The sequence below is a fragment of the Gopherus flavomarginatus genome, chromosome 9 (genome assembly GCF_025201925.1).
Source record: "Gopherus flavomarginatus isolate rGopFla2 chromosome 9, rGopFla2.mat.asm, whole genome shotgun sequence".
NCBI classification, from domain to species: Eukaryota; Metazoa; Chordata; order Testudines; family Testudinidae; genus Gopherus; species Gopherus flavomarginatus.
The window spans coordinates 22,799,096-22,821,777 of NC_066625.1; the positions used below are offsets into that span (position 1 = coordinate 22,799,096).

General features: G+C 42.3%; 1 protein-coding gene across 3 annotated transcripts in view; it reads left to right on the forward strand.

The window, feature by feature from the left end:
* Positions 1 to 22,682, forward strand: part of TXNDC11 (thioredoxin domain containing 11) — a 105,642-nt gene that overhangs the window by 51,847 nt on the left and 31,113 nt on the right. For all 3 annotated transcript variants that reach the window (XM_050966420.1, XM_050966421.1, XM_050966422.1), the window contains one exon: positions 6,727 to 6,839. In XM_050966420.1, the coding sequence (XP_050822377.1) occupies positions 6,727 to 6,839 (113 nt within the window). The remainder of the gene's footprint in view (positions 1 to 6,726; positions 6,840 to 22,682) is intronic.

Consider the following 22,682-nt stretch of genomic DNA (forward strand, 5'->3'; position numbering starts at 1 on the left):
TACATTTGGGTTAAAATTTTTACGTATTATATGTGATATTTGTTTTATAATATGACTTTTTATTTTTGCCATTTAAGAAAATTGGATATTTAAAATGTTATATTATTTCCCATCAGATTTAGTGGTTTAGGAACACACACTATGTACAAGCCAGTTCTTTTATGCCCAAATCTGACCATGGTTATGCAGGAGATACAGTTTTTTCTTCTTCTTTTCTTTCTGTAGTGCTTAGGATTTCCGGAGAGTCACCCCTGTGTCCGGTTGCTGAGAAAAGAACTGGGTTTATTGTTCATCATTGTTAAATGTGTGACAAATTCCCTTATGATAGTTTGTGTTCCTACCCTTCAAATACCCCCTTCCCCACCTCCATTCTGGGCCACTTTCATGAGAGCATTCTCAAACAAGAAGTGGTATCTCTCTTACAGTGAGGAGAGAGAGAGTAGGTTCCTCACTAGCAAGGGAAGGTTTTAGTTGACATATTTCCTAGTCCCCAAAAAGAAAGGCAGTTAGAGATCCATTCTTTACCTCTGCCATTTCAGCCAATTTATTCACAAGCTCAAGTTTCACATGGTCAGGGTGGCATCTATTATAATTCCATCCCTGGAAAAAGATATGTGGTTTACAGTTCTGAACATGGATACCTATTTTCACGTGGATGTTCACCCCTCACTGACAGTTTCTCAGATTCATAGTTGGCCCTGACTGCTTTCAGCACAGAGTACTCCCTTTTAGCATTGCTGCCACCCACAAGGTCTTTACTAAGGTGTTCTCTGTTGTAGCAGCCTACAGCAGATGTTGTGGTTTCACCATCTTCCTCTGCCTCGATGATTGGCTCTGTGTTGCCAGGTTCATCACAGCAAGAGCTTACATGCTGAGAAACAGGCGTCAGGCTATGAATGTTGTCATAGACCAGATCATAACCAACACCAGAGTGCCTGTCATGACCCCCTCTCTCTCTCTCCTCATGCACTTACATCATACCTTTAGGAAGACTCCACCTTCATTGCCTACAAATGTGACTTTAAACTATGTACTCACCAAACTGACAGTCCATGAGCACCGTAACGACTGTTCCCTCCCAAATGATATTGTCCCATCAGGTTTGCATTGGCGTTCCATTCCTCGCTTCCTCACCAGACAGGACAGTTGTTACCAACACATCTCTCTTGGGTTGTGGAGCTCATATAGACAACTGTACAGTGCATGGCACCTGGACATCTTGAGAGTCCAGGATGCACATCAATGTTCTGGAGCTACGAGCAGTTCAAAGTGCTTGCAGAACCTTTCTCCTATTCCTCATAATGTCAGACAATATTACAACTGTCTTTTACATCAACAAACAGGGAGGCGAGAGATCTGCCTGCCATGTGTTCAGAATCGATCAGCCTGTGGAACTGGTGTGTCAGTAATCAGATTACCCCATTGGCAGTGTACCTCCTAAGAAACCAGATGTACTAGTATACTCTCTCAGCAGACACTTTGATCATGACTGGGAGCTTCCCGCCTCTGTGGTAAATACTTTAGCTCTATGGGGGACTCCCACCAGGGACCTGTTGGTCTCACAAGCAAACAGGAAGTGCAACATATACTGTTCCAGATGAGCCCTGGGTCACTACTCAAAGGGTGATGCTCTGCTCCTATCGTGGTCAGATCATTTGAACAATGCCTTCTCTCCACTACCGCTTCTGCCTCAAATTTTGTGCAAGATTTGGCAGGATAATGCACAACTTATTCTCATTGCTCCCCACTGGCGCAGACAGTTTTGGTTTCTGAACCTCCTATGCATGTTGCCTTAGGCACCAATCATTTCCTGATCTCTAGACTCAGGGGAACAGCAAGATCAGACATCTCAAGCCATATCTGCTTCATCTCAGCTCCTGGTTTTTGGATGGGTGCCATCCTTAGAGCAATCATGTTCTGAAGCTGTACAAAACATCCTTTCTAATAGCCAGGAAATGATATCTAGTCAAGTGGAAGTGTTTCACTGTCTGGGCACTTCAAAGACTTATTTCTCCAGAAGCCACAGATATTCCTTTCATTGCGGATTATATTCTTTCCTTGAAGACAGCAGGTTTGTCTCTCAGTTCCTTATAAGTGTTCTTGGCAGCAATCAATACATACCATCCACCTTCATGGGGCTACACAATCTTTGCACTCCTTTTGACCAGCAGATTCTGGAAAGGCCTAATCGGAACCTTTCCTCCTACAAAAAGGCCTATTCCTCATCGAGACTTGAATCTTGTTCTCGCAGTACACACTAAACCTCCTTTAGGTTTTTCTCCATGGCTCTCCTATCCATGAAGGTTGCATTCCTGCTAGCCATCACCTCAGCCAAGGGAATTGGTGGACTTAAGGGCATTGATGGCAAATTCTTCTTACACTATATTCCGTAAAGAACAGGTTTCATTAGCTTTACATTCTAAATTCACCCCTAAAATAGTCTGAGCTTTGCCTGAACCAGTCTATCCACTTGCCTGTGTTCTTCCCAAAACTTCATGCATGCTCAGAAATAAGGAGGCTCCATTCCCTCAACGTTTGGTCAGCCTTAGTCTTTTTCCTGCAGAGAATTAAAACAATCGGGAAACCTCCTAGGCAAGCGGTTCTCAAACTTCTTTGCACCGTGACCCCCTTTTGACAACAAAGATTACTACACGAACTCTGGAGGGTAGCTGAAGCCTGAGCCCCACTGCACTGAGCAGGGGTAGTGGGTGGAGGCCTGTAACCTAAGTCCCACCACTCAGGACTCAAGCCCTTGGGTATGGGCTTCAGTGCTGGGCAGTGGGGCTCAGGTGTCGGCTTCAGCCCCAGGCCCAAGGAAACCTAACATCACCTCTGGTTGCCCCATTAAAATGGGGTCCTGACCCACTTGGGGTCCCAACCCACAGTCTGAGAACCACTGCTGGCCTAGACTATTTGTCGACATAGCAGAAAGGGTGAGGGTTCAGGCTATATCTTCTCACAGAATCTCAAAATGGATCTTGGGCTGTATTTTGTTCTGCTGTCAGCTGTCTAATCTTCCCCCTCTTCATGGGGTAAGAGCTCATTCTGTAAGAGTGCAAGCAACACATACGGCGTTGCATTGAGGTGCCGCTACTGCTGTTTGTAAGGCAGCTACATGGAGCTCAGGGCACACATTTGCTAGACACTATGTCTTGGTATAGGACTCCTCTGCTGATGCATCTTTTGGAACAGCAGTCCTTTGTCTCTGCCGTCTACAGCCTTGCACCTTCCTCCTGTTTGAGTACTACTTGTCAGTTACCCACAGTGGAATACATATAGGGATCAACACTTGAAGAAGAGAAAGTTACTTACCGTATAGTAACTGTAAGTTCTTTGAGATGTGTGGTCCCTATCTGTATCCACTACCCATCCTCCTTCCCCTTTGCTTTGGATCTTCTCTGATTCACAGTAGAGAAGAACTGGAGAGGTGATTGGTCCACCCTACCCTTTATCTCCTTGGTCAGAAGTATGAGGTAAGCCATGTGCAGACCAATGGACACTGATTTCAAAATTCTCCAGCTCCAGGTGCATGGAGCATATGAATACCCACAGTGGAATATAGATAAGAATTATAGATTTCAAAGACCCTCCAGTACTATAAAGTGAGTAGCTTTCTTTTATTAGACACTAAGTGCATGAATTTGCACTTGTACTTTTGAATTTCATCCCACATCTGTCACTCCAATCTTTAATGTCATCCAGAGCTTCCTCACTGATATGTGAAAGTCTGTTTACCCTAGAGTCTTGTAGTCAGGCCATCTTTCTTCTCAGACCTCTGAGGGTAATTGTTGGAATGAGTTATAGTTTAGTGGTAGATGACAGTCTTCAGTGTTGACTTTACTCAACAAATTATGTATCATTTTTAATATTATTCCAACACCCAGCACCTGTTTTTATCTATGAGTGGAGGATTAAAGAATTTTCAATAGGTACTTTCTAGCGTATACCCCCTGTTTCACATTTGGATGTCAGTGCAGCTTTAAAATCCTAAAATGGTTTGAGGGATTTTTCCCCTGAATCATAAGTGACCTCATAAGGAATTCTTTTAGGAAGCTTGAAAGGTCACTTCTTTTTTTTTTTTTTGTTGGTTTCACTCCCAGTTTCAAATATTGGCTAGAAACAAACAGTATTCTGATATACAGTAGGTCTCCTGCTTCTCCTAAGGGCACTGTGAAAAGTTAAATAAAATATAAAAGTAAAATATATAGTATAATAACATACAAAATACTTCCAAATGTTTCCAGAGGGTGAAGAAAAGCCATTGAATATGTCTGATTTTGTTTTTTGTTCCTATATTACAGCAGGTCATTTTCAATTACACATGTGCACTAACATAGTTTTGTTGCAGTTAAAGATAAAAAGTTAAATGGAGAACAAATGAAAACCCTACATTTCAAAGGGCATTGCTTGTTTTTCCAATCCTTATTTTGAAGGTGATGGTCTTTATTTCACCTTCTTATAACACATAGTTATTTTAACATGATACCATGTGTTTTTCTGATGTGGAAAAGTGCAGAATATTTTTATGGAATGTTAAAAGTCAAGTAACAAGCATGTAAATTCCTAAATGCTTGTGTCTAAATGTGCCAACTAGAGATATGAGGATAGTACACGTTTCCTTTATATGATTACAGAAGGCCAAGCCGACTTTTTTGTTGTCCTATCTTTCAGTAATAATACAATGTAATTTACAGTGATAATTTGGTGTATAGAAAATATATGGTTGCATAGGCGCTAAGCACTTTGTATTCATTTTAGGATGAAGCAGAATAGTTATATTTAAATGGATCGCTGATCCCTTTATTTTATATTTATATTCCTTTATTCAATATTTCAAACTCAGGAAGAGGATAATTAGACTCTATAAATGAAGGAGGCTCAGGTAATATGGTGCCTGCTTATGTCTGGATCTCCATGGCATCTGTATAGTACTATGAGTGCGTTTACAGATTGATGAAGTTTTAATCTGGCTGTTCGGCTTTGTGAGACTCAATCAGAATGTTAATTTTATTGTAACAGATTTTTCTCAGAAATGTTGCATGAATGAGCAGAAAGCTTACTTAAATTTAAGATTTGTAAATTTATTAGGGGGAATCATTTTGTATGTATAGTTGGGATTATGTTTTCCAATGTGCATTACTTTGCATTTATCAACATTGGATTTCATCTGCCATTTTCTTACCCGGTCCCCCAGTTTTGTGAGATCCCTTTCCAACTCTTGACCGTCAGCTTTGGACTTACCTATCTTGAGTAATTTTGTATCATCTGCAGATTTTGCCACTTCACTGTTCACCCCCTTTTCCAGATCATTTATGAATAAGTTGGACAGCACAGGTCCCAATACAGATTCTTAGGGGCATCCCGCTATTTATCTCTCTCCGTTGTGAAAACTGACTATTTATTTTTATCCTTTGTTTTCTATTGTTTAACCAGTTACTGATCAATGACAGGATCTTTTCTCTTATTCCATGACTACCTACTTTGCTTAAGAGCTCTTAGTGTGGGACCTTTTCAAAGGATTTTTGAAAGTCCAAATATACTAGCAACTGGATCACCCTTAACTACATGCTTGCTGACTCCTTCAAAGAACTCTAATAGATTGGTGACACATGATTTCACTTTACAAAAGCCATGTTGACTCTTCCCCAACATATCATGTTTATCTATGTTTCTGATCATTCTGTTCTTATAAACAAATGGAGTAAGCCAATGTAATTCCCTTGTTTCTTGTTTTGTCATGTCTTGCTGTGTGACATGAGGTTAGCCTTCTGCCTCTGTTTCTCTATCTGTACAATGGAGATAATGATAGTTACCCTCCTTAGTAAAGTACTTCATAGAATATCAGGGTTGGAAGGGACCTCAGGAGGTCATCTAGTCCATCCCCCTGCTCAAAGCAGGACCAATCTCCAACTAAATCATCCCAGCCAGGGCTTTGTCAAGTCTGACCTTAAAAACCTCTAAGGAAGGAGATTCCACCACCTCCCTAGGTAACCCATTCCAGTGCTTCACCACTCTCCTAGTGAAAACCTTTTACCTAATATTCAACCTGAACCTCCCTCACTGCAACTTGAGACCATTACTCCTCATTCTGTCATCTGCTACCACTGAGAACAGTCTAGATCCATCCTCTTTGGATCCCCCTTTCAGGTAGTTGAAAGCAACTATCAAATCCCCCCCCGCCCCTTCTTCTCTTCTGCAGACTAAACAATCCCAGTTCCCTCAGTCTCTCCTCATAAGTCATGTGTTCCAGCCCCCTAATCATTTTGTTGCCCTCCGCTGGACTCTTTCCAATTTTTCCACATCCTCCTTATAGTGTAGGGCCCAAAATTGGACACAGTACTCCAGATGAGGCCTCACTAATGTCAAATAGAGGGGAATGATCACATCAATCGATCTGCTGGCAGTGCCCCTACTTATACAGCCCAAAATGCCATTAGTTTTCTTGGCAACAAGAGCACACTGTTGACTCATATCCAGCTTCTCGTCCACTGCAACACCTAGGTCCTTTTCTGCAGAACTGCTGCCTAGCCATTCAGCCCCTAGTCTGTAGCAGTGCAGTCCCTAGTCTGTAGCAGTACTTAAAGATTTACAGGTGAAAAGCACTACATAGTTGCTAAGTAGTATTATGATAAAATCATTAATGGTTAAAGGGATATAACAGTATTAACATACTCTTTTTCTTCAGTGTTTCAAAATTTTATTAAAACTGAAAATGTACCCTTTCAGATTACCTTGGAACAATACACTTTGGAGTGATCACGGATAAACAAATTGCAAAGGAGATCTCGTTGACGCGCTCGGGAAGTGTGTACCTTCATAGACATGTCAACACTTCGCTTGTGAGTACTGTTATTATTACTTAAGATTTATATTTCAATAGCAACCAGAGGTCAGCTAGTTTGGACCGATTGTGCTAGGCACTATGTAAACAGAGTAGATGACAGTGCTTCAAAGAGCATTCATAAAGCTGTTATGTGCTAGAATGCAGAGTATTTAAGAACTGACATTTCCATAGTGTAGTATTTATTGTCCTTCTGTGGAAGATAAAAGTAAATAGTTGTGTTTGGGTTTTGTTAGTTTTAAATAATGGATTCTATTGTGTTTGTACTGTGTTTTTAAGAGTAACATACCACTCAGTTCCATTCCTGATGCTGGCCTGACAGTTCATAGCAGAAATAAGAATATCCATATTGGATCAGACCAATGGTCCTTCTAGCCCAGTATCATGTTTTCTCACAGTAGCCAGTGCCTGCCAGATGCTTCAGAGGGAATGAACAGAAGAGGGCAATTTATCGAGTGATTCATCCCTGTTGTCCAATCCCAGCTCCTGGCAGTTGGAATTTTAGAGACACCCAGAGCATAGGATTGCGTCCCTCACCATCTTGGTTAATAGCCACTGATGCACTAATTCTCCATGAATTTACCTACTTCTTTTTTTAACCCAGTTATACTTTTGTCCTTCACAACATCCCCTGACAATGAGTTCCACACCCCTGTGTGCTGTGTGAAGAAGTACTTCTTTTATGTTTGTTTTAAACCTGCAGCCTATTAATGTCTTTGAGTGACCCCTGGTTTTTGTGTTATGTGAAACAACACATCCCTAATCACTTTCTTCATACCGTTCATGATTTTTATAGACCTGTATCATATCCTTCCTTAGTTGTCTCTGTTTAAGCTGAAAAGTCCCAGTCATTTTAATCTCTTCTCATATGTGGAAGCCATTCCATACCCCCTAATCATTTTATTGCCCTTCTCTGTCGCTTTTCCAGGTATAATATATCGTTTTTTGTGATGAGGTGCCCAGAACTGCAGGCGCTTTTCAAGGTGTGAGCATTCCATGGATTTCTGTAGTGGTATTATCATATTTTCTGTCTTATTTTTCCTAACTTCGTTAGTGTTTTTGACTGCCACTGCATACTGAGCAGATGTTTTCAGAGGACTATCCACAATGATTCCAAGATCTTTCTTGAGTGATAACAGCTAATTTAGACCCCCAGACACACTTGGATCCTGGTCACGGAGACCCCCATACAGGGGTCTCCACAGCCCAGCAGTGCCCCTCTAAGCACAAGCCAAGGTGTGGAACCACCAGCGCTAAAAGTAAGGAGAGATCCCATCATGAGAGCAAGATACACTCTCATGGCACAACAGCAGATCCCCGCAGCAAACTGTTCATAAGGGACATGTTCTCTGCCCAAGCCATGCCAGGTCGGGTGAGATACTGTGCACGGGTCCTATGGAACCAGTGCTAAAACCCCTCGTTTTGGAGAATAAGGCTAAGAAGAAGCGGGAACTGTTGATGTCGCTGGTCACCTTGGTATTGGCACTATTAGAATGTCTGTCTATGAGTGCAGGTTCAGATACTCGGATGGTGCTGCCTTGACACTATGTGGATGGACCAAGACTGACTACGGGAACAGCTCCCTCCAGAATCTCCATAGGAACCCCGTGGACTCTGGGATGTACAGAGACTTTCTTGTCTCCAGAGATGTTTCTTCTGTACCTGCAATCCCCACTCCTCTCAGGCCCTTCCATTCTCTGGGACATTCCCACCCCAGAGGATGAACTGCTGCTACTGCTGCAGGAACAGCCCCTTCCCCGTTTGTTGGTCCAGGGCCCTCTGGTACTGGCGGTCCTGCTGTTTCAGTCAGAACTGTCATCCAACTCGGAGGAGTCCCAGGATGTAGACCAGCCAGTTTCACTCCTGCCCCACAAGAGCCCAGGATGTAGGCCAGCCAGTTTCACCTCCTCTCCGCAGGTACCCTTCCTTGCCCAGCTGTGACCCCCTCCCCAGATACTGCTTCCCCTGGGGCCCACCCAAACTGATGGCGCCCACAGTCTGGCCCTACTGGAACCCCTGGGACCCATCCTGTAGGCAGCAGGCACCATCACAAGGGTCCTATCGTTCTTCCCTTGCGCAGTAACCGGCTCCATCAGTTTATGAGGAGGGAGATGTAAAACTGGTACTGCCAGTTCTGACCAGAGCCTCCTTGACACCGGATGAGGCAGTCAGCCTCTTGCTGCTCTCTCCATCGGGTGATTCTCAGCATTATCATGAACTCCTGCAGAGAGTGGCTTACTGACTTACAGATTCCGCTGGAGGAAGTCCAGGGCCCCCAGTGCATCCTCCAGTCATGGGGACACTCCAGTGGCTCTCCCTATAAATGAGGCTATCGTGGAACCAACCTGGACAGTGTGGCACACTCCAGCATTGTGTGCCCCTACCCCCAAAAGAGCTGAGAGATGCAGCTTCCTCTTTACCCACCTGGCCCCTAACTCATTAGTTGTCCAGGAGGCCACAGAACAATCCCATCAACACCCTCAAAAGTTCACTCTTCCAAACAAGGGGTCAGAAAGATTGGATCTCCTGGGCAGGAGGGCCTTTTCATCGGCAGGTCTGCAATTCTGCATAGTGACCTACCAGGCTCTGTTAGCTAAGTACAACTTTAACACATGTGGCAGGCTAGCAGTGTTTAAGGACAAGCTCCCTGTGGAAGACCAGGCCCAGTTCTAGGCCCTAGTTGATGAGGGTACACTAGTTGCGAAGGTGGCCCTCCAGGCAGCAGTGGATGCAGCCGACACTGTTTCCTGCTCTGTAGCCCCCAGACTAGTGATGCTCAGGGATTTGTGGCTTCAGTCATCAGGGTTCCCGCAGTAGATTCAAAACACCATTGAGGACCTCCCTTTCGTTGAAGCCAATCTCTTCAGTGCTAAAACAGATGAATCCCTGCTGTCCTTGAAGAACTCACACTTCAGTAACCCTCACTATTAGTCTTAGTTGTCTAGATGGGAGCCAAGGGCTGGAATACTTCAAGGGGACTGTGTTGGGTTTCTTGTCAACCAGTGTGGTACTGCAGCAGTTCTTTTATTACTGGTTTGGTGAATCTAATTGTACAATAAACCACCAGTTTTGGGAATTGTCTGCCCTATTTCTTGCTGTCCGCTCTGAGTGTGGCATTCTCATTCCCATCTAGATACCTGGTCACACTAGGAATCTGTGTAGACGAACATAAGTCTGTTTTGTCATCCAGACGATGATAAATTTTATAGGGGCGAGAATGGACTCGGTAACTCTATGGGCCTTCCTCCTGACAGAGCACTTTGTGGCGATGAGCACCCACATCGTCCACATCTGCTGTAAACCCCACATGACAGTCCGCCAATGCCTCTCCCTTTTGGGGCACATGGCAGCTTGTATCTATGTGATGTCCTTTGCAAAACTCCACCTGTGATGCCTACAAACCTGGTTCCTCCTGACCTGCAAGCCAAACACATAGACTCCAGAATCAGTTCTCTCAGATGTTTGGACCTCTCTTGCTTGTTAGTCCAATCCGTCCAAGATCATGATCGGGGACCCCCTTCAACTCTCCCACTCCGCAGGCCACCATTGTGACTGATGCTTCCGTTATTGAATGGGGTTCCCACATGGACCACCAGGGCATGTGGATGCCAAGGGAAGCCAGGCTACACATAAATGTACTGTAACTTAGGATAGTCCACCTTGCCTGCAAAGTCTTTCTTCCTTTGCAATTTCCGCATATAAATTCTTTCAGATAACATTGCCACAGTGGTCTACATCTACAAGCAAAAGGGGATCAGGTGTCACTCCCTCTGCTTGGAGTTGCTCAGATCATGGAATTGGTGCATCTGAAACCAAGTGACCTTACAGACTGCGTATCTGCAATGCACCCAGAATTCCCTGGCAAACACGCTGAGCAGGACTTTCCACGTGGATCATAACTGGCACTCCACGACACAGTATTGACTGACCTCCTCACACAATGGGGTATCCCCAGCTGGGACCTTTTTGCATCATGTGAATCTCAATCTCCCTTTGTATTGCTCCAGGGGCACGGTAGTCAGAGACTCTCAAGATAATGCTTTCTTCCCCCATGAATGAGCCACCTCCAATGTGCCTTCTCCCCCATTCCCCTTTTGCATCAGGTTCTCAGGAAGGTGCACTGGGACACAGCCACCATCATCCTCATAGCACCCTGCTGACCATGAGAGTTCTGGTTCACAGATCTCCTGAAGCTCTCTACCCATCCACCAGTCAGACTCGGTTGTTCCGGGATCTTCTCATGCAATTCAAGGCATCTCAAACATCCTAACCTAGGCGCACTTAACCTCACAGCCTGATGTTTGGATGGGCATCTGACATAGACCATTTGTGTTCTGTGCCGATCCAGCAGATCCTTTCCCAGAGCAAAAAAGAATACGCCAGAACATGCTATCAAGGAAAGTGATGTTGCTTCTTGGAGTGGGCCTGCTGCCCACCATTCTCCAGACACAGTGACCATTACTATCATCCTAGATTACCTCCTTGACCTGACATCGGGTTTGGCTCTCAGCTCTATCTGTGTGCATCTCGCAGCACTTAGCACCTTCCTTTCCCTGGTGGATGGATGCTCCATTTTTACACCCCTGTGATGGTACTATTCATGAAAGACCTGCTCAAAATCATCTCACCCATCACCAAAACCACCCGTCATTGAGACCTTAACTTCGTCCTCTCAGCCCTCATGAGACCACCTTTGAACCTATCGTAACCTGTACTACGACTCACATTTCTATGAAAATGACATTCCTGGTTGCCATCACTTTGGCCAGAAAGGTCAGTGTACTAGTAGCCATGATTGTGACCCTCACCCTACACGATATTCCACAAATACAAGGTTTCCTCGAGACTACACTCTAAATTTCTCCCCAAGATTGTTTCAGAATTTCATCTCAACCAATACATCCACTTGCTTGTGTTCTGCCCGAAACCACACAGCTCCCCTATAGATGAGATGTTTCCTTGATGTCAGGCAGACCCTGGCATTCTGCCTACAAAGGACTAAACCAATAAGGAAGTCTCCAAGACTCTTTGTAGCTATGACAGAGAGATCAAGGGGCCAAGCCACGTCCTCACAGTCTCTGAGTGGGTCTCAGGGTGCATACTGGAATGCTATCAAACTTCCCCTCTCCTGGGGATGTTATAGCTCATTCCATGCAGGCACAGGCCACTTCTTCCACTTCATTGGACATTGCACGGTCAGACATCTGCAAAGCCGCAAGATGGCATTTTGTACACACGTTTACAACTCTCTAAGCCCTGGATCAGGAGGCAGCTGTGGACATGGCCATGGGACAAGCTGTACTGCAAATGGTTCTACCATCAAGCTCCTTGCACCCACTGCCACACTGATCACTTCCTATGTGTGGAATATGCATAAAGACGATCACTTGAAGAAGAAGAAGCGGAAGTTCCTTACTGTAACTGGAGATTCTTCGAGATGTGTGGTCCCGATCTGTATTCCACTTCCTTCCCTCCTCCTCCTCTGCTTTGAGCTTGACCATACTGTGGTAAGAAGCAGCATGAGGAAAAATACCGCTTGCGTGGGTCAATGGACACTGCTTAGAAAAAACTTCTGGGCTCAGGCACATGGCATGCATTCTCACCCATGTGTGGAATAGAGATAGGGACCACACATCTCGAAGAACCTCTAGTTACAGTAAGTGACCTCCTCTTTCCTTCCCATTAAGGTTATCCTTAGCATGAGAGAATACCTTTACATCTGGAAGGAGGGTCCCAACCATGGGATCACTTCCCTCTGCTCCAGCTTGATGTTCTTCTTCCCCAAGCCTTTCATCCCCCTGAACAGCACAAAGGCTGTCAGACTGGGGGTAGTACTACTCTGCTTTGTCCCTGAAAGTCTCATCTGTGTACCTCTCTCTCTCTTCCTTAGCTCCTCCTTTTTAGCCACTCTGGCCTGTATTCAGTCTCTTTAGGGCGATAAATTGCTGGCACTGAATGCACGTATAAGCCATCTGCCCAGGAAGCAGGTAATCTTACATGCTGCGTTATGTGCAATAAATTGGATAGCCATCTTTCTGGTTCTGGACTTCTGCCTCCATTATTTTTACTCTTGTAGGGTTTTTGTTTGTTTGTATGTTCTTTGTTTTGGGGGCTTTATTGGCCTAAGTTTAGAGTATGTTTATTAAATGTATCTGCACATGCTTCCTCTGCAAAGGAATCAGACTTATGATTTTTATGGTGTCATGAGTAATGTAAGAAATTGTGTAGTCTTCTATTAACACAGCCATTGCTATGCTGAATTTGTCGCAGAAACTGCTAAAAACTTTTTAACAGTAAGGACCTGATTTTGTGCCTGTGCAAAGTAGGTGAAAAACATTCTGACTTGATGTTATACATCTGCTTTGCTCAACGACTACACAAAGTGAAAGCAATGGAGAATGAGATCCAAAACTCTTTTCCCTCTCTCACCATTGCAGCACAATTGCTTCAGAAGTTCACACACATGTTTTGTGGTCCCATAATGTGAAACTTTAGTATTTCACTTCAAATACTGCATAGTACTTTTTCTTTTAACTGTTTGCTTAGTCAGCTTTAACAAGTTGATTTGTAAATCATTACATACAAGTATCAGAAATACAATATTAATTTCTGGAGACTTATGTCACAGTGTCATTATTACTTAGAAAATAAGTTTTGTGTTTTTGTCTTTAGTACATAAAATGTAGAGACAATAAGTGCCAGATTCTTTGCTGTGGCCAACTGGAGAAGGAGTGTCAGAACCAGTTATGGACCCCCAATTCTTTGTCCAGCTCCATTCCAGGGTAAAGCAACCCCCAGGCTGCTCAGATGTATACCACTTGGCAGGGGTCCCCATACCTCCTCCCAGATGCTCCCCAACACCAGGGATTGGAGAAGAGGGTGTCCTACAAACTGGTTATGTTCTGTGTTCACCGCGCATTCCCTCATGCCATAAGAATCCTCTGTAGAAGAGAGAGGGCCAGATTCTGTCTCCTTTATCCTACCAAAGTAACACAGAATGACAGTGAAGCAGAGGATCTGGGCCAGTAAGGGTCAAATCTAGCATGACTTGAAGTCAACAGAAAGATTCCTTTTGTCGTCAGTGGGCTTTGAATTGGGTCCTGAGTTCATAAAAACCCCTGATCTCTCAAACCTTTGACCTTTTCAAATTGCAAAAAACACCAAACAGCATGGATTATAACAGAAGTGTTGACTCAAATTTATATCATCCTACTAAAATAAATCAGCTTCCAGAAATTTAAAACAATACAAATAAATGGACAAACTCAAGATAGTTTAGGACTCACTATGTATTTTATTATAGGCTTTGCTCAAGCTGGAAGACTGCACAAAGTGTTGCTTTTGTAAGGGGAAAGGAGCGAGAGTTTTCATCACAGTTAGTGGCAGTTGTCAGAACCATGATATGGGCTGTCTGGCCCAGCAGGTCAGAACAGGAGACAGATCTGGGAGACAAGCCTGGGGTCAAAAATTGAGTAAAAAACCAGGAGTCAGGCCTAAGGTGGGAACCAGAGTCTAGCCAGTGATCAGAACCAGAATCTGGGGTCAAACCAGGAATCAGAGATGAAGACTAGAGGTGGAGTCTGAAGCAGGGAATGAGAGCGAGGTCTCATAGCAACAGACTGGGTACTGCTGGGTTGCACAGACAGCTTCCAGGAACTACCTTCCATGCCTTAATAGTGTGCCTGGAGTGATCAGAGGTCATGGGGAGTGCTACCAGTCGGGTCTTCCATGGGTTGCACTTTCTGTGGTGTGTAGTAATCCCAGGGTTTATAGTGCATGGATTGTAACTCTGCCATGGCTACTGGGTGGCAGCCTGGATGCACCAGTCACCCAGACCCTTACAGACCTCAGTTCCAGTTCTCTAGATCATTATAGTAGTATTGTTTCTACCATTCACAATTCTGTAGTCAGATAATAAATGAGAGATCAACACTGGCGTACCCTCCCACATACTCTACACTCCTTTTCATAGATTCCAGGGCCAGAAGGGACTATTATGATCCACTGGTTTACCTCTTGTATAACACAGGCCATGGAACTTCCCCAAAATAATTCCTAGAGCAGATCTTTTAGAAAAACATCCAATCTTGATTTAAAAATTACCAGTGATGGAGAATCCACCACAACCCTTAGTTCTAATGGTAGTGGTTCTGATGATTTATTATTCTCACTGTTAAAAATGTACACCTTATTTCTAGTCTGAATTAGTCTAGCTTCAACTTCTAGCCTTTGGATTGTGTTGTACCTTTCTCTGCTAGAGTGAAGAGCCCATTACTAAATATTTGTTCTCCATATAAGTTCTTACAGATTGTGATCAAGTCACCTTTAACCGTCTCTTTGTTAAAGTCAAGGAGCTCAAACTGGTAAATTTATCACTAAGGCATGTTTTCTGATCCTTTAATATTCTCATGGTGGTTCTCTGAATCCTCTCCAATTTATCAAAGTCCATCAGAAAAGGACACAGTATTACAGCAGGGGGCACACCAGTACCTAATACAGAGGTAAAATAACCTCTCTATTCTTACATGAGATTCCACTGTTCTTGCATCCATAGATCAGATTAGCTCATTTGGCCACTGAGAGCTTGTTTTCAATTGATTATCCTTCATGGCCCCCAAATCTTTTTCAGAGTCACTCCCTCCTAGGATAGAGTTTCCTCATCCTGTAAGTGTGGCCTACATTCTTTGTTTCTAGATGTATACATTTATATTTAGCCATATTCAAATGCATATTGTTTGCTTGCGTCCAGTTTACCAAGTGATCCAGATCTCTGTGTATCAGTAATCTGTCCTCTTCATTTACCAGTCCCCCAATTTTTGTGCACCTGCAAACTACATCAGTGATGAGTTCTTCCAGGTCATTGATAAAAATTTTAAATAGCGTAGGGCCAAGAACTGATCTCTCTTCAATGATGTGTCTCCATTTACAGTTACATTTTGAGACCTATGAGTTAGCCAGTTTTTAATCCATTTAATGTGTGCCATGTTAATTTTATATCATTCTAGTTTTTTAATCAAAATGTCATGTGGTCCCAAGTCAAATGCCTTACAGAAGTCTAAGTATGTTGCAACAGCACTGTTACTTTTATCAACCAAACTTGCAATCTCATCAGAAAAGATAGCAAATTAGTATGACAGTCTCTTTTTCCACAGCCTCTTGAAAGTAACTTCTTAACATAGCTTCATGATGTGTTTCTTCATTATTAATCTGGAAGTTTTAAAGATGCTTTGTACAATTATTAAACACGGAGACAATTTGTTAAGCACCCCAAAAGAGGTAGCCTTTTCCATCTTTCTAAAATTAACCTCTTTCATAATGCACTGCCAGTTATTTAAATTCCTTTGACCACATGTGTACAGTGAATATTGAATTAAGGGACATCGCCGGCAATCGCTCGAGGTTGAGGATAATCTCTTTCACAGGTTTTATTTTTCATGGGTCCTTTGGTGACTGAGGAGTCTGATCCTTGAGCCACAGGCTCGTTGGCAGACATTGCAGGTCATATTGGAAGACAGGGTTGGGTCGCAATTGCTGTGTGACCATTGTCTTTCCTTTCTTTTTGGGTGTTTTTCTGCAGTCAGGGCAAGGGGATTTTCCTCAAAAGTGGATGTTCCCTCTCTGACAAGTCTTCGCCATTTATCCCTATCCTGGGCTGCTGTTTCCCAGTGTGTGTGGTGTCAATGCCACATCTCTTGATGTTTATCTTGAGGGTTTCTTTAAAGCATTTCTTTTGGCCTCCTCATTTCCTTTCTCCTTTGGTGAGTTGGGCATACAGCAGTTGTTTTGGTAAGTGTACATCAGGCATGTGCACACAATGCCTGCTCCACCCCAGCTGTTTCTGGATAATCAGGGCCTCAACCATGAAGATATTGGCCTCTGTGAGGATACTGACGTTAATGCAATGATCCTCTCACTTTATTTTGAGTATCTTCCAAAAAAAGTGCTGGTGCTGGCATTCCAGGTTTTCCAGGTGTTTTTTATAGGTCACCCAAATCTCACAATCATAGAGGAGAGTGGTGGGATTACCACCACTTTACAAACTAAAAGTCTACTAATGTGTTCTGATGATGTGTGTGTTGAACACCCGGCCAAAGGCAAGACTGGCACAGTGAATTCTGTGCTGAATCTTGATGTCTATGTCTGCTCTCTGTGAGAGATGGCTGCCAAGATAGGCAAAGTATTCTACATCGGATGAAGTGGGTATTCACCCATGGAAGCTCATGCTCCAATACGTCTGTTAGTCTATAAGGTGCCACAGGACTCTTTGCTGCTTTTACAGATCCAGACTAGCACGGCTACATTTTCCAGTTATTCTTTGTCTATATACATCTTCCTTGTTAAGTCCGATGATTGACCGGGGACTGGCAGATAGAGAATTTTTGTTTCGCCGAAGTTCAGAGTTAGCCCTAGGCTTTTGTAAGCTTCAGAGAAGCAATCAAGGGCTGTTTGAAGAGTGTGCAACTACAGCATAATCATCTGCGTACTGGAGTTTTTTTGTTGCCCATATTACTTTAGTTCTGGCATAGAGACGAGAAAGGTTGAAGAGGTTCCCGTCAATCTGATATTGGATACCAATGCCTGTAGTAGACGGTCTTGGGTTAGTGTTTTCATAGCCGCTGAGAAAATGGAGAAAAGGGTGGGTGCCAGTACACAACCTTGTTCTACACCAGTTCGGATGACAAAGGGCTCAGAGGTAGAACCACTGCACAGGATGGATTGAGTCATCTGGTCATGGAGGAGTCTTACAGTGGTGGTAATTTTGCTTGGGCAGCCAAACTTTGACACGATTTTCCACAGAGCCTCACAGATGACAGAGTAGAAGGCTTTGGTCAGATTGATAAAGGCCATATAGGGCTCTCAGTGGTGTTCTTGACATTTTTTCTGGATCTTCCTGGCTGCGAAAATCATGTTGGTGGTGCCTTGTGATGGTCTGAAGCCGCACTCGGACTCTGGAAGTACTTCCTCTGCAAGAGGGAGCCAGCGATTCAGTAAGATTCTAGCAAGAATCTTCCCAGCGATAGAGAGGATGGCAACGCTTCGATAGTTGCCACAATCGGCCCTGTCTCCCTTTTTGAAAATGGTGACGATGTTAGCATTACGTAAGTCAGCATGAATTTCTTCAGTGCACCAGATTTTGAGGAGAAGCAAGTGAAGCTTGTCAGTCAGTAGTTCTCTCCCCGCTTTCAATACATCAACTGCTGTGCCATCGGAACCTGATGCTTTATTGTCCTTCATTTTTTTAATTGCTTAACAGACCCACTTTGAACTTTAGAGTACAAATGTGGGGGACCTGCATGGACCCTTCTAAGCTTAATTCCTAGCTTAGATCTGGTACGCTGCCACCAGCCAGAAGTCTGTGTCTGGCACACTTTCTGTTCCCCCAAGACCTTCCCTGGGGAACTCAAGACCCAAACCCCTTGGGTCTTAAGACAAGGAGAAATTAACCATCCCTCTCCTTTTCCCCTCAGACTTTCCCCTCCCTGGGTTGCCTTGAGAGGCTTACACAGATCCAAACTCCTTGGATCTTAAAACAAAGAGGAATTAAGCATCCCCGTCTTTTTCCCCCCCAGACTTTCCCCTCCCTGGGTTGCCTTGGGAAGCTTCACACCGATCCAAACTCCTTGGATTTTAAAACAAGGAGGAATTAACCATCCTCCCTCCTTTCCCCCCACCAATACCTGGTGAGTTTAGACTCAATCCCTTAGATTCTAAAACAAGGAAAAATCAATCAGGTTCTTAAAAAGAAAGCTTTTAATTAAAGAAAGAAAAGGTAAAAATTATCTCTGTAAAATCAGAATGGAAAAGGCTTTACAGGGTACTCAGATTCATATAGACTAGAGGGACCCCCCCAGCCCCAGTCTGAGATTCAAAGTTACAGCAAACAGAGGTAAAACTCCTTCCAGCAGAAAGACACATTTACAAGTTAAGAAAACAAACATAAGACTAATCCGCCTTGCCTGGCTATTACTATTTTGAAACATGAAAGACTGAGTCAGAAAGATTGGGAAAGCCTGGGTGTACGTCTTGTCCCTCTCAGTCCCGAGAGTGAACAATGAACCAAGCAAAAAGCACAAACACAGACTTCCCTCCACCAAGATTTGAAAGTATCTTGTCCTCTGGTCAGGTGTCAGCCAGTTTTGCTGAGCTTATTAACCCTTTACAGGTAAAAGAGACATTAACCCTTAACCATGTGTTTATGACAGACCTCCTCGAGTGTTTGGTGGGTTGGCAAGAGTTTCCCAGATTGGGTACTGAGCGGTAGAGTTGAGGGTGTTGTCAGTCACAGTTGATTCTCAATTTAGAAGCTTTTGGTAGTGTTCCTTCCAGCGCTCTTTCATGGATTCGTTAACTTTAAGAAGGGTACTACCATCTTCAGAGCTCCGAGGTGTGAGGCCACATGAGCTTGGTCCGTACAGGGTCTTTGTCTCACCAAAAAAAATGTGAGGAGGGAACACCTACATTTACTAAGTATATCAAAATGAACAAAGGTTTAGTGTGAACAACAGTTGATAGAGAGGAGCATGTTGCCCCAGTCCATATTTAATCCATTTATAATGTAAACAATAAATTCCATATTATATTGGCTGTCTTTCACAGCTCTTGAGTGGTGCCTTTGTATCAGGGGAAACAAATTTATGTTATCTGGGAGAAATAGATTTGAATAAATATATGATATCAGAATGATGTGAAGGAAAAGCCAGTAGTGGCAACAGAACGTTAGTGGCCAAAAAGTGGTGGAATTAGTTTCCCTTATTCTGTCATGGCTGTGAACAAGAAACTTCCACTTCAAAGTTCCATTCCATACAGGAAATATCCATGCTGCCAATATATTGGAACTGGTATCAGAGAAGTCATAGGGTGTAATAAGTAGAAAGGTAGGGATTCCGATGATGATCCTTCTTGCTATACACTTCAGTATCTTTGATAGTTCTGCTTGATAAGAACCTAGGAGAAACACAGACCACAATGAACCAAATCCTGCTGGCCTTACAACATAGGGGCGCCAGTAATCATACGTTACAGTTTTCACCCATATTTTCTATGATTAATTTCTCAGAAAAAACAAACTCGTATACCAGAAACTGCAATGAAGTGAATATTTCTTTGATGAAAAGGAGTACCTTTTTTTTTTTTAAAAGGGCGGAGAAGGGAAGGGCAGTCAGTATGATACATTGTTCCATTTAAAAATTGTATTGTGACACATGAAAATACAATATGGATTGAAACACTTGATCCTGAAAAATCCACTGAAGTAAAATGTTGTAAGCAAAAGCAAGTGATATTCCCACCTTTCCCTATAGTATACACTTGCATGGTATATAGTCCAAGCCAAACCTCAGGGAGATTGTGTGCATGGGGTAATTTGTAGTAAAAGCAAAACATAAACCTCAGCCTATGTTAGCTGTCTCATTTCTCTTTTCTGACGAAAACTGGAAATCACAGTAAAGTGGGGAATTTCCAGCCGAGAAAATGAGAACTAGTCAGAAGAGATTAGCAGATTTCCCCGAGAGAGAGGGTGCATCCCAAAAAGAGGTTCTACAGAAAATGAGAGCCAAGAACAGTTTCTTAATAATGTAGAACTTCGACAAATTGTTATCTCCCTCCCCTTTTCACCATCTTTTTGAGTTAGCCTTTGCTGTGCATGATTTTGTTTAATGAAGGTGAATGTTTTCATGAAAGTTTTGAGCCTGAAAAGTCATGTAACAGTTTCTCGGAAGAAATTAAAGTCATTTTAAAATAAAATATGAAATTTTTATGCTTCTAAATTGAAAAGATAAGTAACATATTCTTTATCATTCTGGTGTGTTTACATTTGTAATTATTGGTTATTATTTAAATTCCTATTTCATTTTGTTAGATCAAATTTTAGTGACCCAGATTTGTGTATCATTTATTCATACAAACATCCTGTATGTATTTTATCAATTACAATGTAATTAGAAGAATGATAGTATAATTAGAAAAGTACTGTTTTTAATAGTTTCTAATTACAAGAGAAGTAAATGATTATTCCGTAATCTTTGGTTATAATCATCTGTTCACATGATGTGATGATTTAGTTGGGCAAAAGTGGCTGCTGCCATACATAAGCATGCTCTCATTTTCTTTAATAATAAATACATATGTTCAATTGCTTTGATTTTGCAGATATTTACTTGGAGGCTCAGAACTATGTACAGTCCATAAAGGGAGAGGAATTCTAAAGAAAGGCAGATTAAATTGTTTTATAACAGTGTTCAAAGTCAAAGTTATTTTCTGAACAGAATTGCCAAAACAGTAGTGTTCTCTTATGCCAAATAATTGTTTTAATACCTCACAATAACCCACAAGGGTTGGTTGCCATCAAATTTGAGGTCAACAAATCTTTGCTTACCAAGGAATGTGAGAGAAGATACCCAAATGTACAGAATTTTGCAACCTTCAGTGTTAAGAAATGGCACATGGATGGGACATAACTGTTAATGGAAATGTTAATTGTGTTTAATGTATTTTTCCTTAGTAGGGAGCTTTAGTCTGCCCTTTGTTTTGGGAAAAATAAATGCTTTCCTGGTATCATTACAAAAATCCATTTTATTCTGGTGTAAAATATTTCAGAAATGTGAAGACAAAGGGCCTTTAGAAAGCTCAAATGAAAATAAGAGGTGCTTTTGCCCTGCCACCCTGAAATATACTTAATGTGCGGTGCTCAGTTTGCTCTAAAAATACCTGATTTATCATACTGAAGTAGAAAAATTATTTAAGTGAGTTAACTCAGAAAGGCTAATCCTAGTGTCAGCTATTTTAGTAGTAGGTGGGAATATTAATTTTTGTTGAAATTGGTGAAGCTGGAGGAGCAAGGAAGGACCTGAAATGCAACTTTCAGAATAGCTGTTTGGTGAAAAGACCTTATCTCTGTGTATGTCCTTGTTAACAGTGGAAATCATGTGGAGATAAGGGATGTATTTACAGTTTATTCTACTCAAATCATGAAGAAGGATTTTCATGTATTACATGAAACAATAACTGGTGCCTGTGCAAACCTGTGATAATGGTGCATGATAAACAGCATGCTTTAATTCATGAAAGTGACTCCAGAATTTAAATTCTTTTTTTAGAACATTGAATTAGTTAATCACACTCAGTGATACCAAAGCTATTGAATTGCAGTCACAGCTACATCAGGTTCTTAAAGGAGATGCATTTAAAGAGAGTCAATGTGATGAAATTAGAGACATAGTAGGGAGGCTTTTCTCGTGTCCCACCATAATAAATCAAGGTGAGTGGCAATATTAATCTGGAAACTGAGGTCTTTCACATTAGTGAAAATAAACACAAGAGGAGATTTGTATCAGGTGTAGAGGAGAAATAAAGAGATCTAAAGTCACTTGAGAAGCATTCTGGAAATAGTTTTGAAATGGATACATATTGATGGCCCAGAGTCTCCACACATTTTTATAGAAATGTACACATTTTCCTGGAGGGAGGGAGAGAGGTCAGGGGGTCTGAGTGTAAGAAAATATAAAAGTAAAAAAAGAACCTACTTGGTAGAGCATATGTTGTTGACAAGACTAATATGATATTTAAGCAGGTGAGAGTTAAATATAACCTTCCCAAGTCAAAATTCTTTTATCATCTGCAGATAAGATCTAACATGCTAAAGGATTATGATGCAATTATTTATTTCTATTCCAATTTCTCTATTCCAGTCTGTCAAACAAACTTATTGTTGAAAAGGGGCAGATGGCATTAATTTCATTAATTTGTTAAGCCCAGCTATGTGCTATCTATAATACAGAAGACATTTTTCTTGCACAAAGAACCTTGCAGTCTAAATAGACCGATAATGGAAAATCCACTTGGA